The following is a 20,203-nucleotide window of genomic DNA, read 5'->3' on the forward strand; positions in this document are numbered from 1 at the left end:
AGGGAGGAGGAATTTTGTTTAAAATAATACAATTTGCTATCTGTACAAGTTATCCAAAAATCACTAAAAAATATGACATAAAATACAGTTATAAAGATTATTTTTCGAACCCGAAAGAGGTGTAATAGATGAAATAAAGCTTTCGATCCAAATTGTGTTGTGTTCAGCGGGGGGGGGGGGGGGGATTAACGATATTGAAAAGTGATAAAAATGGAAAATAAAAATGAATGCAAATTTTTCACTTTTCTTTTTTTTTTTTTTTGCCTTTTTACTAATTTTTATATTTAACAATTATAGAAATAAATCGTACGCGAAGAAAACATCTTATACATTAAATGAAAATAATCATATTTTAGATTGTTCATAAGCTAGAATAAAAATAAGGGCTCGGCTATGAAAAATATCAAACGTTGTAAATGATCAACAAAAATCCATAACACAATAAGAATTTATTTCTTGATGATTCAAACATTTCTTACTACACTACTCAAAAATTGACATTAGTAACACCCCCCCCCCTTTTTTTTTAGGAAAAGACGGTGGAAATATAAATGAATATAAATCAGTTTTACTAAAAAACATAACTTTTAGTAATGTTATGCTTTTATCATGAAAATAAAAACTTTGACACTTTTTCCTGAAAGCGAAAATGAATAAAGTAATAAATATAAAAAGATATAAATTTGCAAAAGTTTGTACGGATGTATTTCGGGGTTACAAGGAACCCCATGTGAGCTTGCGGATTTTAAAACTCTACATCAGTCGATTGTCTCAGCTCACATCTTTTCTGCAATGAAATAATAAAAAAAAGTATTCCCCTTGAGTTCAAAACGCGTGTCAGCGAGTTTTTGCAAATTAATTCTTGAAAAAAAAATAAATAAATAAATAAATAAAAAAAAAACCTTTTACATGTACACTTTAGTCCTTATTTTCCACTTAACTATTAGTGAGCTGAAAGTGAATGAAAATGTCTCAGTATCAAAATAAATAATAAAAACAATAACGCATTGAAAAGAAGAAAAATACCTGAAATGTAACTAAAGAAATAAATTTTGCTAAAAAGCATAACTTTTAGTAATGTGTCATGAAAAATAAAAAGTTTGAAAATCAGCCTTGAAGCAAAAACGAAAACAAATGAATAAATAAATACAAAATGACAAAACATTGTAAAAACTCGTTGGCACGTGTTTCGGGGTTACAAGGAACTCCTTTTTCCTTTCAAAACAGATGTGAGCTTGAGGATTTAAAAACTTCGCCCCAGTCGTTTGTCTGTACATAAACAAGCTAACATCTTTTCTGCATTGAAAAAAGGGTTCCCTATGACTCCAAAACACGTGTCAGCGTGATTTTGCAAATTTATACTTGGGGGAAAAAAACTTGGTACTTTTAAGTATTTATTTTCCACTAAACTATTAGTGAGCTCAAAGAGAATGAAGGAGTGCCACAGTATCGAAAATAAGTAAGAGAAATAATAACACACTGAAAAGAAAAAATGCCTGAAATAAAATTAAACAAATAAGTTTTGCTAAAAAGCATTACTTTCGGATATGCAAATATCATAACGAAGCAAAGTTTGAAAATTTTCTGAAAAGAAAAGCAATTAAGCAACTTAAAAATAAAAATAAATAAATAAATAAAAAAAAAATCTACTAAAACTCTCGGACACGTGTTTCGGAGTTACGAGAAATATTCCCGCTAAAGTAAAGTTCAGCAGAAATGCACTGTGCTGATTGGTCAAAGGGCAATGCGCGCCACGAAACCATAAGGGGGAAAAAATAGCGCAGATAAAACTAATAATACAAAGAAAAAGAAAACATTGTAGGTGATTATTCATTTAAAAACAAAAATAGAAGAAAAAACAACGATTTTCAACAATAAACTTCAGGGAAAGGGGGTGGGTTTGGGATACATCGAAGGGAAAAAATATTTGCATTGAATGATCTCTTCAGGAATTTTTCAATGATTATGTAAGGTGATTGAAGAAAATGATTTAAATGAAAAGGGAACCCTTGAAACATGCGAAAAGAAAATTGTGTTTTTTGGTTTTCGCACGATGCACAGAGAAGGGAACGGGGACGGGGGAATCAGGCAAAAGGAACTTCAGCTAAACTTACAAAAGAAGGGGGGGGGGGGGATCGCTTTTTGGCCACGAGTCTAAATTCATGGGCTCATATCTATTTTGCAAGGAAAAAGCGGTTCCTTGTAACCCCGAAACACGTACCCGAGAGTTTTAGTAGATTTATGCTTTTTCTCTTACTTTGCTTAATTATTTTTACTTTGCAGAAAATTTTGAAACTTTGCTTCGTTATAATATTTACATGTCTAAAAGTAACACTTATTAGCAAAACTTATTTGTTTAATTATGTTTCAGGCTTTTTTTTTCATTTCGGTGTGTTATAATTTCTATTATTTATTTTTGATACTGAGGCATTATTTGTGCTCACTGATGGTTTAGTGGAAAATAAGAACTTACTAAAATGTATCAACAAAAATTTTTTTTTTCAAGTATAAATTGGTAAAAACTCGCTGACACATGTTTGGAAGTCATGGGGGAACTTTTTTATTATTATTTTACTGCAGAAAAGACGTGAGCAGAGACAATGGACTAAGGTAGAGTTTTTTAATCTGCAAGCTGACATTTTTCTTGAAAGGCAAAAGGAGTTACTTTTAACCCCGAAACACTTCCATACGAGTTTAGCAAATTTACTATTTTATATTTAATTCATCCATTTTCTGTTTTGATTTCAAGAAAAATATCAAACTTTTTATTTTATATGATATTTTCATTACTAAAAGTTATGCTTTTTAGTAAAACTTATTTGTTCATTTAAATTTTTGCCGTATTTTCCCTATAGGGTTATTGATATTAATTTTTGGATCACTGTAGTGAGAAAATTTTGAATTATCATGAAATTAATTTTTGTTGTGCTATTGATTTTTCTTTTATTTTCTTTTCCTTTTTTTTTTTTTGATCATTTTACAACGTTTGATAATTTTCATACCTGAGTCATTGTTTTAATTTTAGTCCACGAACAATCTAAAATATAATTGTTTTCATTTTAATGATTTGTTTCAAAAATTTCTAATTGTAAAAGAGAAGTGAAAAGGCAAAAAAAAAAATCCTTTATTTTCATTTTACATTTCTTTTCAATCTCGTTAATCCCCCCTCCCGTCTCCGCTGAAAACAAAATAACTTGGATCGCAAGCTTTATTTTATCTATTACATCTTTTTAGGGCTCTTCAAATGATCTATACAACTGCATTAAATGTCATATTTTTTACATTACTTTTGTAATGACTTATAAAAATCTCTAACGAACTTGTGCAGTTAGCAAATTTCATTGATTTAAACAGAATTAATCCCCTCTTCGCTGCAGAAAGGATAAAAAGTTTTCATCCTTAATTAACCACTTTCGTACTCGAAAAATAGTTTTAACAAAATTCCAGTCAATATTTTTTCCGCTAATTTTGCAATCAACTATAACAAGCTAGAACTTAACTTGTTGTTCTATTACTAGATGGCAGCACAAGTATTTGTCGCGGAAAAAGACTTTATTTATGGTATCGTACCAAAAGGACAAAAAAAGTACACACAGTTGTGATTACATGAACAACACATATCATACCAAGAGTTAAAAATATAAACATTCAAAAAAGTTCACAACTACCCAACACATGTAGAAGGTATGAATACAAAAAAATGCAATAACCCTCAAATATGACCATTCTCGATATGCATTAAATTATACAGAAACATATTAATGCACAAAAAACATTAGAATCATTATCTTGACTATCTACGTCAAGTGTTACACATTAGGGTAACATGAGTAAAAAATTTCAAGTAGAAATTTTTTTTTGTAAAAAGTTCATATTATTAAAGAGTTCAACAGCGTAGTGCACCAAATTACCAGGAGCACACACAGTACAAAATTTGTCTTTGAAAAAAAAATTGAATGTTGAAGACACACTAAGATTGAGACGGACAAATTCATAAGCATGAAGAGTAAGACATAATAAGGAAAACTGGTTGTAGATATTAGGACATAATCGAGAGATTGACATTATTTTGTGGAGGAAAAATTGTTACGCACATGTTGACATACATATGCTGGTACCAACAGCAAAAATATGACAGCGTCCTGTCATATGTAAAAATTAAAAAAACACACATAAAAATACATTTCCAAAAAATAGAAAAAATGAGAGCGACTTGCCGTGTATTAACAATAAATTCTCATCACTGTGCCCCTCAATGAAAACAAACATAGGGGAGAAAAAAAAAATACGTTCATAAAAGACATAGAGAGAGTCACAAGCAAAATGATACGGATTCCGGAATTACAATCACAACCAGCACGACTGCCCGTACATAACAGCAAGTGGCACGCCCTATGACTAAATTACTTACGACTACGGAGGAAGTAACGGGTTTGTTGACTGGGATGCAGAGGTTGGTGGGACACATTGTTATCTGTGTTAACAGACATTAAATTGCTTTTGCGAGGTGGGGCTAAACGTAAACGATTGACATGAATTACAAAAGGTTGCGCAGAGTCATCGCCTAAGAGTTTAATTTTACAATTTACATCCCCTACTTTGCTTACAACAGTATAAGGACCATCAAATCTAGGTTTAAAAGTGTCAGCCGACTTCATGTATACAATATCATTTTGTTTAAAATTTCGACTGTGAGAAGCAGGCAATTGCCTATTGTTTTGATTGATCTGTTTGAGTTGTAAAGAAGAGTACGCCTCCTCATAGATTAGGCGAAGATCCTGCAGAACATTTTGTATATAATGTGAGGTGTTAAGAAATCGAGGTTGTACGTCATTATCAAAAGTGTCAAAAAACAAGGATAGTTCCCTTCCCAAGTGCAACATGTTAGGAGTGAAACCAGTAGATGAATGAGTTGTCCCATTATATATAGACATGTGAACCATAACAGCAACCTCTAAAGACACATTCTGCTCCAGTAAAGACAGTAAACTAGACTTGATTTGACTATTAATTCTCTCAGAAATCGAATTGGACTGGGGATGAGCACGAGAAGAATGCTGAATTGTAACACCTAAGGCCTTGTTCAGAGAGTGAAATACATCACTGTCAAACTGACGGCCTAAATCTGACAGAAGATACGACATTCTACCATATAGAGAAATGTAATTCAACATGTGCTTAACTATTGTGTTAGCAGTAATATCTTTACAAGGATAAAGGACAACGTGACGAGAAAAATGATCAGTAACCGTCAAAATATATCCATATTGGCGAATCTGCTAAAATATTCTGAGGGCCAGGGATATATGAAAAAGTATAGGAATATTGACCAATTTCTAACAACCAACGAGTAACAACATCGGCTGGCGAGGTTACATTGCTGTAACGCTCTAAGGGCCAGGGTTTAAGTTGGGTTCAAAAGTTCTTTAGCATAAAAGCTAAAATTGTGGGAAAAGTTTTAGCAAAATGCTAAAGTGTTACATATTCGCATATCTTTCTAAATGTCTCTGTGTTACCATCTCCAGTTCAAAATAAAATCCTTTTCCATCTCTATGGCATACTTAAAGAAATAAGTACAGCAACTATTTTTTTTAACGTAAAATGAAAAAAAAAAAAAACTACATATTTGGGTTTTAGAACCTTGCACTCTCTTCCTCCTAATAATGCAGCTATTGAGAGTTAGTTACTATCTATGCTATTGAGAAGGACATAATGCCGGTAGACTAAGTGTTGGTGACTTCATCGATAATTTTAAAATCTTAAGCTTAAGATTTAAAAAAGATTAAGTTGACTATCGTCATGCTGCTACCTCTCTTGGATTATACATTATTTCTCTCTCTCTCTCTCTTTTTTTAAATAATTTATTTTTTGTTTGAGCAAAAAAGCGAAAATGCTTTACTTTGTTTGCGCAATTGAGATAGTGTTTTCGCATTTTGCGAAAAATGCGACCGTAGCGGAAACCCTGCTAAGGGCTTACTGTCAGACATGAGAATAAATCTTCTATTAAAGAGGTATGTCTTGAATGCTGTCATTCCCTTATATATAGCATACAACTCGAGTTTAATTGGAGGATAATTACGTTCAGACTTTGACAAAGCTTTACTAAAATAAGACACGGGTTTTAGAATACCATCTCTCTTTTGCATCAATACAGCAGCAATTCCCTGAAGTGAAGCATCAGTATTTAAATAGAAATCCTCATTCCAATTTGGAAGAATCACAAAAGGCTGCTTAAAAAAGGTAGACTGGAGATCATCAAAAGCTTTTTGGTGAACATCATTCCATTCAAAAGGTTTATTTTTTGCGGTTAATTGTGTCAAAGCATGGGTGCGTTCAGCATACTTGTGAATTAAATGCTTATAAAATCCACATAACCCCAAGAATCTCTTGACCTGTCGCACAGTGCGAGGTGGGGCAAATTTGGTAATTTTGGCAATATTAGAAGTAATAGGTTGAATACAGTTGTGTGATATATGAAATCCCAAATAATCAATTTCGGTCTGGAAAAAAAACACATTTAGATGGCGATAAAGTTAGGTTATGTTTGGAAAGAACAGAAAAGACAGCCTCGAGCTTAGATACCATCTGGTCAAAGTTTTCGGCACAAACCAAAAAGTCATCTTGAAATGCATGAATTCCGTGAATTCCTAGCAATTTTAATTCGTCAATTAACTGATCCACGGCAGATTGGAAAATGTTGCTACTTACCTTAAGGCCAAAGGGCAAACGGTTATGAGCAAAAGAGCCAAATTCGGTCGAGAAAGTCACAATATCTTGGAGATGATTGGGAAGGAGAATTTGCCAATAGGCCGAATGCAGATCTAAAACGGTATAGTACTTATAGGATGAGACGGCATTGATTAACGTAGAAATTTTGGGAAGTGGGTATGTGGAACTTTCGATGACGGAATTTAATAATCTTAAATCTAATGCCATACGGTACTTAGGTGGTTCATTAGGCCCAGATTTCTTACGTACCATTATCATCGGACTCGCATAGTGGCTCACATTTCTAGAAATAATTCCAGCCTCAATTAATTCATCCAATTCTTCCAGAACCTGTCCTTTTAACGCCTGAGGAATTTCAAAAGGTAAGGCCTTAATTGGATTATTGTTACGCAAAATGACTGAAGGAGTGACAATGTCAGAACACCCTAAGGCTTTGACAGATTTACTAAACACAGAAAAATTTTTCATTAAAATGTTTAATAAAATATCTTGTTGTGAAGTATTTAAGTGATCTAATTTAAAATCTGAAGGACTAAGTTCCTCTTTCCTGATTTTTAATACTTCATCCGATGCAATAATTTGGTGACAAAATTGGGATTGATTGCTTGAGCATGTAGTTTCGTTCAAAGAATCATTTAAAATCTCAAACTGTTCAGTGACATGACCCATTACCATACCTTTATTTAAATGAAGAGGATTATTACCAATATTTCTGATAATAGAGGAGAAATTATGTTTCTCGACTAAGTGTACAGCGGGATGAATTTCACAAGTTATGTCATTAATAGTAGGAATAAAATAAATTTCAGATGATTTGACCGGTATGTCAGATAACGAAAAATTAGCAATGGCAGTTTCCCCCGGTTGGATAATTAATTTGTTTTTAAGAGCAACAGAAAAAGCCTTATCACTATGCAGAGAATTAATTTTGGCCAAATGTTGTGAGATGTCAGTTTGAGGCATTAAAGGAGCTTTAAAATTATCAAAAGTGGCACTGCCGGTCTTAGTGTCAATTGACACATTGAAACGGGTTAAAAAATCATAACCTAATATCCCATAAAAAGAGGAAGGTGCAAAATCAGCAACAAAAAATGGGTGCTTAAAGAAATTTTTACCAATTTTAAATGAAACCTCAGCGCACGCAGAAAATGATAAATTAGAATTTACAGTCCTGATTGTGACTGTGCGTGAGAGAAATCTGCATTTTGTCAAAGATTTAATCTGTTCAAAAACAGCTTTTGAAAATAAGCTGACCGAAGATCCAGAATCCAAAAGCATTGGGAATATCTCATGACCAATTGAAATATTTAGTATAGGTAAGTCGCTAAACGTGTTATCAGAATGAACATTAAAAATGGATTCAGATTGTTTGCATTGAGACTCATCAGGCTTTGAAAATTTCGACAAAAATTCCCCAATAGTATCTTTACCAATGGAGCTATTTAAAAAGGTATGTAAATCTGGATATGTATTATGTTTCTTACATTGAACAGATTCAGTCTCCTGTACACTAATATTTTGAGGGACCAGATATGAGAAATCAGTTACCGAGGCCAAGCCGTCCCTCATGGATGACCCCCTCGCCAGTTTAAATTGTCTCCGTTTTGTGTTGGAGTATTGGGTCTTACTTCCGGCGATGAAAATCTGTTTTGCGACAGAAATTGTTGGGGTGGAACAAAATGGTTGGGGAAATTAAAGTTACCTTGTGGCCTAAATGGAATACGAGGGGCAAAAAAATTTTGACTTTGAGGCCTATTTTGACCTTGATTTGAGAAACTGTTAAGGGGTTGACCCCCATTGTAAATCCGACAATTAATCATTAAGTGGTTTGTTCTACCACAAAATACACAAAAAGTGTTATTAGAATTTTGAGAGACTTTTTGCTGGGGTTTGGGCAAAACAGTTTTCTCATTAACGGAAGAGACGCGAATGTACAAAGGACATTCAACAAGTGGGTGTGGACTTTCCCCACAAAGACGACAATTTGACATTAATTTAGTGACACATGTTGTTAAAGATCGTAAATTTTCGGCCAAGGCATCTATTTGCACTTGAGCACTAGTCATAGCATTTGTCAATTTTGGTTGGCCTGTTACATGTAAACAGTGTAACTTATTAGCCTTGTCGACTAAATCGGTAAACTTTGACGTGTCGACATCAAGTAGTTTGTCCTTGATATTCAATGGTAAAGCCGCCAAAGATTGGTAAGATTTTATTTGGGTGAGGGCAGCACTATCCGTAATAAAAGGATATGCTGAGTGAGCCGCACGTTCAACACGATGTGCTAAACTCTGAATACTCTCATGAGTTTCAAATTTGATATTTTGAAATTATGAAAGGGACACAGAAGAAGGGGTATGCATTTTGAAAAATGCACGCAATTTGTCACAAGCCTGGTTAAAAGTCATAGACTCCAAGCAACTGGGATTGGTCGCAAAAAAAATACAAGGCAGAGCCAGAAAGTTTTGACTTCAAAAACATAAGAGTCGTGGGATCATCCCAACCGTTTAAATTCTGCAAGTCCTTAATTTGTGATATAAAAAATTCAACAGTTTCCGGCTCGCCTGAATATGAGGGAATGGGGAAGTTAAAATTCCCACTCGCCACAGCACCTTGAGGTGACTCATTGGCCATATTCACACCTTGGGGTGGGTCGGTTTGAGTACTACCAGTTGACATGGCAACAAATGTGCCGTCTTTTACTTTAGCACAAAAATCAATGAGCATCTAATATAATTTTCACTTAATTCACACGGTGCAATCATGAGAAACAAAAAATTTTAAATGCAAACATTGTTGAAAGCACATGCACACATGATAATAAATGCAACTAATAAAATAAAAATTGACATCAAATTTTTGAACTAAATTAAAAATATAAAATTAATATATCCCCCCATTAACATCACAGAAATACAAAAAGCCATATGAAAAAAACAACAAAAGTGCATATGCATTCAACTTCAGAAAAAAAAAAGGCATTCAAGACCTGGTCAAAAACGGCGCCATTTTGTCATGATGCGCGCGATTAATTTTGCAAAGTTATTCGAAAACCAAAAAGATAACGATTTTAGGCCGTGGAAGTGGAAGCATCGCAGCCGCGCATAACCTCAGACCAACGACTGCCTTGAATGCCCAAAGAACAAAATTTAAAAGAGACTTACCCGGGGGTTGTGTATTTGAAGACGATAGTAAACACAAAATTAATTACCATACATTCTTTATTCTATGTTACTTCTAAGCAGACATGAAGACAGGCACTAGGCATGGTGATCACCAGAACATTTCACATAGTAAAAAAAACAAATGCGATGAATCCAGACTTAAGAGTTCAAAAAAGAAAAGGCGGAGCTGGCAGGGGTTGCAAAGTTCGTTAAAGGTCAAAAAAAACGTAGAGTTCACGCGGAGGGTGGTGAAATATTTAAATTGAAATGGATGGAGGACGGACAGTTCGCTATGAAGATGGTGGGGTGTTATCTAGGGATGGCTTATGGCTAAAATGCCCGTTGCAGGCCGATGTACGTTGAGACGAAAATGGTGCAGGCTGTAATCTCCATGGTGACAATGTTGAGCTCGTCACACGCTTAAAAAGGAATCGGGGTACTTTCAAGGTAATTGCGGATCCATGCCGTCACCTCATGCTATGTAGATCATCGAAAGGGTAGTTACTTAAGGGGACGATTCCGGTGCACTCTGCGTGCCGCCATTGAACGCCATCATACAAACAGGTGATGGATCTTCTATGCTCTCATCTTCGGCTGCGACGAAGTAACGGTCTTGATTATTATATTTTAAACATATATGAAAAAAATAAGACTTTCACCTCATGTTGAGGTCTTAACAATTTCGAGGCGAGCAACGGCCGTCCCCAGACGCCGTGCACCGATGCTTCATTATCGCCATCGTAGAACAAAAATCGGAGCCGCAGAAATTGCGACCGAGCGGACAGAGAGCAGCAAGTAGAGTGAAGTGGGGTGGAAAAATGAATCGGCAAATGAGCGATCCGATCCGGGTACGCGGCGATGCGCGGGAACCAATGAGTGCGTTTGGCGCCCAAACGACAAAGGGAAGGGGACGCTACGCCATTTTAATGGCCGACAAGAAGATGCAAAAAATCGGATCGACGCTTGAAAAATTGACAAAAAGCTAAACGATGGGAAAAGTGAATAAGTCACATATTTGATATCGTAAAGTGTGCGAAATTTAACGGGGGAACGCAGGGAAAACGTGGAATGCACAAGAAAATAAAAAAACAACAAAATGGGGGAAGAAAACGATTAAAATGACCGAAAACATGGGAAAAATGTAAATGGGTGAAAAATGTGATATGCATTATCACACTAGGAAACATCTTTACTTTTCTAAACAAAATAACAAAGCTAATATACATCAACAAACCTAAATAAATTTTTTTAAAAAAGGGGGTTGGGTAAATCACCTGACCACTCACTCGCTTGATGAGAAAAACCCTCACAGGGAACAAGGGGAAAAACAGTCACACTTGACTACTCCGACTAGCAAACCACCTCAAGTGAATGAATAAATGAATTGTCAACATTTTGATGCACAAAAATTTGCAAATTACTGCAGACACGTGTTTTGGTGTTACTAGTAACACCTTTAAGATGTGCACCTCCTCCTAAGTGGCCCTAAAGCGATATAAAACTGTGTGAAAAAGCAGCTAAATAAATCCAATATTGCTCAACACTGTTGGGATTCAAATCACTCTTTTGATTTTAACTCTTATCAAATTATCCAAAAATGCCCCAATTTGTCTGATCTTGATTTTTTGGAATTTTTCCGCATGCTGAGGTACTAGTCTAATTTAGTAACAATCTTGCTGCGCATTTTTCTTCTGTGTGGATTCCGTTTATATATTTGTAATGAAAAGGTTTTCCTTGCAACAATAAAACACGTGTCTGCAGTAATTTGCAAATTTTTTTGCATCAAAACGTTTGTAAATTCATTTATTTAATTTTCAAGTGCAAAGATATTTATTCATTATTAATCACTTCAAGTGAATCATATTTGTTTACCTTTTTTCTCTTCAGACCACTGCTGGCAGTTCCAGAAGAAGAAATTCAGCCTGATATCTACGAAAGCTTGGAAGAATTCCACGTGCTTGCATTAGCTCATGTTCTTCGTAGGCCCATCATTGTTATAGCTGATACAGTTTTGAAAGATGTCACTGGAGAGCCTTTTGCTCCTATACCCTTTGGTGGAATATATTTACCTTTAGAATGTCCGCCGGCCGAATGCCTTCGGTCACCTTTGTGTTTGACATACGATGCAGCTCATTTTTCTGCTCTTGTTGCAATGGAGAAAGAAGCATATGCAGATAAAACTCCTCACCCACCAGGTATATTTTATTTTTTTTAAAAGTTATAAATTAGTATGAAAATGTTATAATAACAGAAAAATACTGCAGAATCTTGATTATCAAAAACTATTTAACAGAAACTTCGTTTAAACCAACTCTTTATGTGTTTCATATTTTGGTAAGAAAAACATCTCTTCAACGTCACCTGTGAATTCCATTTCAAAGCACATTATTCATTCATTTCTATCACTACCGTTTTCTTTTTCAAACCTACCAGTGAATTTCTGAACACTAAATAATGTTAGCTTTTGAATGTTATTAAATTTGAAAGCAATCCAATTTGAAAGTGAAATATTGTTTTACTACAAAACAATTTTTTAAATTATGTATTTATGCCTTAAGTTAAAGAACAAAAAAAAAAAAAGAAGTTAATTGCTTTATTAGTTAAAAAGTGATGCTTAAAGTTCACTACATTATGTGTTATAAAATTTGCTTAGCAATTTCTGATTTGTGTAGCACTTATTAAACAAATTAATTGCTTTTAATTGCAGTAATGTACTTAAAAACATCACATTAAATAGTTATTTTATAAGCACCTGTTTGAATCTAGAGCTCAAGTTTTTGTACATTCCTGTCGACATTTTTTTGAAATTTATGAGGAATTTTCTATTTACTAAAGTAGGCCAGATCCAGATCTCTTTAGTTAATTCAGGTTCTACTGTATATCTGTTTATATAAAAATCAATGTCCTGAGATAACATATATATATCAACGCACAGCCAATACCACTGATACCTCAGACTTGAAATTTGGCAGGCATGTCCACATGATTACGAAAGTATCCACTAACGAAGGATTTTTCGAAATATCAATTAGTTTGGGAGAAATTAATTAAAATGCCTTTATTTCTGCGAAATTAAAACCTGTAATTGAAATTTAAATCCCTTATTTTCGAATGCTTTCCTCCATTCAAATCATTATTCAGTGCTTCATCTCAACTTTTGGTCGATAGCGAATTTTAAATTTGATATTATTTTTTTTTCTTACGTGATTCTTAAAGGCTTTTCTCCAGTCAAATGTTTCTGTCTTTTGCTTTCTCCTTTTGAATTTAAAAGAGTGCAGTTTCCTGTAAAAGTTAGCTTTGCAATAACCGTTAATAAGTCACAAGGACAGACATTAAAAGTAGCAGCCATCGATTTAAGAGAAGACTTTTTCACAAGGACAGACATTAAAAGTAGCAGCCATCAATTTAAGAGAAGACTTTTTCACACAGCCAATTTATCACAGCAGCTTAATAATTTTAGCAACAGAAAAAAAAAACCAAAAATGTTGTATACAAATAATTTCTTGCTTAAACATAGTTATAATAATAAAATGTGGATGGCCTGTGTTTGCAAAGAAAATCAATGCTTTAAAAGGATCGTTAATGACAGTTAAGGATCGGTTAAGGACAAGCGCATATTTCTAAGGAGTCCGGGGGCCCCGGTACCCTCCGAAAATTAGAAAAATTATAGATAAGTAATTATTATAGGGAGTTTTCTTAACTAGGTGCACCAAGCACTGTTATCCCATGTTAATTCCATTACCCGAGCAATGCGCGGGTACGGGAATGCTAGTTGTAAATAAGATCATTAAGCTGTATGTAAATACACTAATTTTTTTTTTTTAATTTATTAAACTCTTACTTAATGATTAGTTAATGCAATGTATTCTGTTGGGTGTATATATATATATATATATATATATATATATATATATTCATGAATAAACAATCTAAATAAAATTGAAGATGCAAAACGCAAGAACATAAAAATGAAAAAAGGTGAGCCAGGGACCGACACTTTCTCAAGGGGAGAACTGGTCCCTAAGTTCACAAGGCAATTTCTGTTTAGCAAGAGGGAAGGTCCCAATGACTTGCTACCCTTCCCAAGAGCCTTGGAGGAAAATTGAACAAGAAAACAAACCTGGAAAATAATGAATGAAAGCAAATTCAGGTGAACCATCAAAAGAAAGAAACAATCAGAAAGTAGACCTTGAAAAAGAAATGATCTGCACGTGCCAGGCAAACATGCAGTTAAGACAGGGCAGCAGCAGAACCTGGAGTTGTAAAACATGGAGTTAAAAAACCTGGAGTTGAAAAAAAACGGAGTTGAAAAAAACCTTGGAGAGGAAATAAAAATGATAATAAAATTAATACAAATAAAACCTGGATCGGAAATTACATCAGAAATTTTCAGGATGGATTCCAACAGACCTTCATAGCCTAGGTGGCCTTACTGCAATAATACAATTGTGCTATACTTCACTCTGCTGGGCAATTCCTTACTTTTCTAATGTAACTTAAATAAAAAGATAGAGGAATTTTATTATAATCTAAAGTACTTTTCAATAAATTAATATTTTTAGAGACAAAATCATTTTTGTTGCAGATAGTTTTAATTCTATTGATTTCATCAATTGATTTCATTAGGTTACGAAAAACTTTGATAGAAATATTTGAATTCCATGAAATCAAACGAGTAACATGGAATTGAAAGGAAAGTCGTTTGTCAAAAAGATCAATATGAACGGAATTGTCTGAAAGAGAAATATTAAGATCAGGGAAATCAGATTGTTTGATATTAGCATTGGTTTGAATAAGTTCTAACTCAGGAGGATAGATACTCGTGGAATCATTTAAAAATTTGTGACCATTGAAAATGATGAGGTCATCAACGTATTTGAAAGCCTTAGGAATGGAAAATGTGAAATTTTTTTCAAAGTGGTGTAAGTAAAGATTGGCTAAAACCAGGGCCGGATTTAAGGGAGGGCAGGCGGGGCTACTGCCCCTGGGCCTCCACAACAAAGGGGCCCCCACAATAAAATTTTTACAAAATATCCTAACTTTCACGGGTCAAAAAAATGAGAAAATATCAAATATATACACACATTTATATATATATATATATATATATATATATATATATATATATATATATATATATATATATATATATATATATATATATATATATATATATCAAAATATTTGGATATATTTCAAAGTATAGAATATTTTTGAAAATATGATGATCTTTTTTGAACTCTGATTAGGGGCCTCCACTCCTTCGTTGCCCCGGGGCCTCCACACTTCCAAATCCGACTCTGGCTAAAACAGAAGAGAACTTGGATCCCTGCGGAATACTGTTGACTTGTAGGAAACAATGTTCAGCATTGTAAATGTAGTTGTTAACCAAACAGAAGTTGATTAAATCAGACCAGCCATTTTCACTAATATCCAGTGTGTTATAAAAGTCGTAAAAGTGTGACATGAGGACTTCTTTAAGACTAGAAATAGAAATGCTTGTAAAGACGTCTTTGAAATCAAAAGAAAAGATACAATCAATAGTATTATTTTTCAGAAATTCTAAAACGGGTTTATTATTTTTATTAATCCAAGTGTGGCCACCATCCAGAATTTTATTAAAGATTGAATTTAATAGGTCAACAAAAATATTTCCAGGGGAATTCTTATAAGAGATTAAACCACATGTAATATAACGGAATTTAACAGGATTTTTATGAAATTTGAGGTAGATGGTAATATACGGAAAGATAATCTTAGAGTTTTTAAGTTTAACTTTTTTGTTGAGGGCAATGATCTTTTTTGCAATGGTGTCATAAGAAGCGTTAACTTTTTTGTAGGTGGAGGAATTATCTGGTTCTTCATCTAATAATTGGAGATAGAATTTTTTACATATAACTGAAAAGTTTTGGCTGCTTTGTCAATAGTATACTGCTGTATGTTAAAATATTGCCACATTTTTTTTTTCATCACGTGTAAAATACTTTCTTATTAAATATATATCTTATGTTTATCAATTTTATTTATTTATTTATTTACAGCTGCTATCCCTTTAATTGATTCTGATCACAAATTACTGCCAATACAGTTTGCTGTTGATCCTGGATTAGAGGTCAGATGGGGTCAAGATGAAAATGACCCCCTCATAATCTCTAAATTAACTTTGACTGATAAAGATAAACTTGGTTTGCTAAATGAATATTTAGATGTTATTGACTTGCCTGTTAGTGGCATCTCAAAGCAGGACTCTGTTGATTTTCAAGAGGAGGATTCTATGTCAAATAGTACTGATATTGATAGAAGTTCAGCTGCTGGGAGCTTTGATTCAGATGACAGCATTGTTGATAGGGGTTCTGGCAGCTCCAGCCCAGGTGGTTTGTTGTCATTACAAAGAAGCAAAGCTACGAGACAGCTCCAGAGTGTCGCTAAGCAATTTGGTAGCATTGGCAGAACAATGAGCAAAAAGATCAAGAAAAATTTTGGCAGTTTCACTAGGCGTGCATCATTTAGGGGAACTCCGGAAAGCAAATCTGTTGATTCATTGAAGAACAAAAAGGTTAAAGATCCTGCTTTAGCTGTCCGGTTGTCTGCCAGTAGCATTATTGGTACTCCAGACAGCATCATTGCAGCTGTCATCCACACTGACAACAGGCATGAGTATCAGGAAGAAATGATACGTAATTATTTGAATTCAGCCAGGTATCGTTTCTTGAAAGAAAAAGAAAAGAAGAGGCAGGATGGGAATTCGGATACCAGGTGTGATCCTAGTTCATTGTGTATTGTTCCTGGTTGCAGCTTATATGGAACTCAGAAGACTCATTTTATGTGTTCAACATGTTTTAGTGAACAGAAATTTCATGCAGTGGATGAAAACAAACACAAAAGTTCTCCTCCTTGTCATTCCTCAAAAAGCAATAATGTTTCGAGTGTTGAAAGTCTCGAGTTTGACCGAGAAATTTCTTTGGATAAAGTGCCCTTAAATTCCAAACCTGCAAAATCTGATAATATATCTCTTTCAAGTAAGTCTGCTAAATGCAAAGATTCAAGTAGCTCTTTGCAGAATGCGGTATCGAGGACATCTCTGAAACCTGCTTCGAAAACAAAACTGCATCTTAGTACTATTTAGAAATGAAAGCCTTATTTGTATTATATGTAAAATTGTTTGAGATTTAACAGTTCCCTAAAAGAGATTCAATTTATGTATTTAAGTCATTTTTCTAATGTTCTGAGTATTTTTTTATTTTATAATTTCTTATATAAATTATATGTTACGCTAAATACTGTTAGAAGTAATACTAATTATGTGATGAAATATATTTCCTAATCAGTATTAAGAGAATTAAATATTTTGTTATATTTTAGGATGTTTGTTAGATTGTTCTGAGGTTTATTTTTGTTTTATATTTGTTCTAGAGTTAAAATTTTACGTAACAATTGAAAATGTAACTATGACTCAAGTTATAGAAATTAACTTCTTGTTAACTGAATTGAATTAAAAAATTTATTGTTGTATAAATTATTTTCTTTGTTTGATGTGTGTTTTTGTAAGGCATTAAACTGTGTATTTTGATGTTACAAAATAACATCTTTGTCTCATATTCAGTGGCGGCTCGTGCCTTAATTTAGCGGGTGGGCTCGCTTTATAAAGTTTTCTCAAAAATATTTATACAGATACAATGGAGAGGACTGCAGTTAGTAATGCTGAACAATATAAGATAGTCCTTATTGCAGTTGCGTCATTTCTACTTCTCTTCTACTTCAAAGTTGAAATTGTTTTAGAAAAATATTCCCTTGAGCATTTTTTGAAAATTCAAGGTAAACAACCTAAATTTAAAGACAAGACATCCATTCCATGCAACTAGTAATAAACAGCACCTCAGCATTAATTAAACTACTACATTTACACTCCTGATGCCAACACGAGCACATGATCACGCAGAAGCATTAACTTTCGTTTTTAGCATGCTTCCTCATCTCAAATTACGAAATTGGTAACTATTTTTTTCCAGAAGCACAGTTTCCTCAATCGCTAGTATGTTCTTCATACATCAAAATTAGAATTAATTATTTAATTTAATTAATTATTTTTATTGTGTGAAACTACATCACAATACCTAGGGGTCACATCACATTCATAGCATTTTTTTAAACATTTCAATAAAATATGTAATTCTTTGGAATCTTTGTATGCGCTTATTTATTAACCAATAAATATTTTTCATGCCCTTTAATAAAATCAAAACACTGAAGAATATTTCAGTTTTTTAAAAGTTAAAATTTTGAGATCTTGAATTCTAATTATGGTTTTCATTATCGCGAATTGCGATAGGAGGAGTTTCTTTTTTCTACTAATGGCTTTTACCGCAACCATAGTTTGAATTCTTGACGTCAAAATTCAAATGAATGCCTGGGGCTGGATATTATGTGCTGGATACTATTTTCGCGTAAAAAGGACTGTGTAAAGTCCTGAAAGTCGTTAATAAATAATTCGATTCCGAGGCACATGGATGCCTGCATTACTGTCAGACCCGCTTAATCGGGTAAAATCTTTAAGAACCGAATTTATAGATATAATGTTAGAGACTCCCTCCCCTCTATAGATGTAATGTTAGAGATCCCCGCTTAATCGAATAATTTCTTCGGATAATCGAATAATAGTAATCAACTTTCACATATATTTTAGCTGAAAATGTTTTTTGAATACGTTAAAAATAAATTAAATAAGAGCAATTATTGACGTAAAAACTTAAAATAGTATTTTTCGGCAAACAACGGGCGGGAAAAACAACATTAATTTTCATCAAAGCATTTCCACTATTCTATCTAGTTTTTTTTATAGTTATACCAATGCCATTACCAACAGACAGTCGATAAATAAATTAAAAAACACAACAAAATATTACCATTGCAGAAAATAAGAAATTGATAATTATTAATTACGTAAAACGCGGTAATTGAATTTAGAAAAGTATTCTCAAAATACCCTGAGCAAGGAATCCACTATTATGGACTTTCTCCAAAAAATATGAACGAAAAAAGGTATCGGAACAAAGATTTAATACCTCAAGTTGTAAGTTGCATATTTATAATTTTCATACGTACTTGTATTATATATATACTTAGTTATTATACGATTTTGGTGATTATTTAAAACACTTTTTAATCAAAAACATTTTTTTCTGTTACTTAGATATTGATTTATTATTACGCTTTAAGCAAAAGTTGTCAACCAGGAAAGATAAATAAAATTTCCCCGCTTAATCGAATATTTCTTGGAACCGACGGTATTCGTTTAAGCGGGGCCGACAGTATAAGAATAGAAAAATAAAATCAAAGGCATGCGTCATTCATCGGTCAAGTGAAAACAATAAGCAATTCATGATTGCTCAAAAACAGTTCGAAATCTAGAAAAAGCGCACCTAGTGTGAGTGACCTAAAGCCAATAACTTTTTAAATAATTAAACTAGAGCGTTCAAACTCTCTTCTTAATAAAGTTTGAAACTATCTGAAATTTTAAAATAAACAATAAAAAAATCGAATAGTTTGGTCATTTTTGAGGTTATGTGGCCCCACGCCTTTAAGGACTTAAAGCGATGTACCGGATCAAATTGAAATAATTTATGTTTGTTCCGCCTTAGAGTACTATAGAATGTAAAACACATATCGATAAAACCTATTATACGATTAATACTTATTACTTTCGCCAAGTATCAGAACAAAAAAAAAAAAAAAAAATTGAATAGATCTCGCCCAATTGAAGTTTTTTTTGTAAAAGTTTCGAACCAATTCAGAACTTTTCACACTCAAAACCAACAAGTATATTCGAAAACAAACTCTTCATTCAGAAATTCCGATCATATTAGTTCCAAACAGAAAAATAAATAAATAAAAATATGCTCGCGATGCGATGCGATGCGGTAGAATTGGAGGGAACCCATAAAACGGAAAATGCCAGTTCCAGATACTAACAGCCGTTTAAAAGATTAAAGAAAAATACAAAAGAAGGACGGCGGAAAACGATAAGAGCACTTTCAGTGGGCTAGTGATTTTTTGCCCTTTTTCCAGCTGTTGTTTCGTACAAGTGACGTGTGTCAAATCCTTCCCCACCTGCTATTGCCCTTCTACTTGGGGGTAAAGCTATTTTTCGGAGGGCTAGGGAGCAGGAGCCCACACAGCAGAAATCGGAGTGACACGGACTTCCCGTTTTGGTGTCTGGTTGAATCGCCGTGATTGGTTAGGAGCGGAGGTGTGGCAAGTCAATCGAGGGGCAAACCAGTCGCAGCCCCAAGAATCATTCTCAGAGCTTGTAA

General features: G+C 33.7%; 1 protein-coding gene across 1 annotated transcript in view; it reads left to right on the top strand.

Annotated features, from left to right (window-relative positions):
* The window catches only part of LOC129229585 (OTU domain-containing protein 7B-like), a 44,725-nt gene extending 27,575 nt beyond the window's left edge, over positions 1 to 17,150 (top strand). Inside the window, exons 7-8 of the mRNA XM_054863922.1 lie at positions 11,781 to 12,088; positions 15,935 to 17,150. Of these exons, the coding sequence (XP_054719897.1) occupies positions 11,781 to 12,088; positions 15,935 to 17,019 (1,393 nt within the window). The 3' untranslated portion in view covers positions 17,020 to 17,150. The remainder of the gene's footprint in view (positions 1 to 11,780; positions 12,089 to 15,934) is intronic.
* The last annotated feature ends 3,053 nt before the right edge of the window (positions 17,151 to 20,203 follow it).

Source organism: Uloborus diversus, chromosome 9 (genome assembly GCF_026930045.1).
Source record: "Uloborus diversus isolate 005 chromosome 9, Udiv.v.3.1, whole genome shotgun sequence".
Lineage (NCBI taxonomy): Eukaryota > Metazoa > Arthropoda > Arachnida > Araneae > Uloboridae > Uloborus > Uloborus diversus.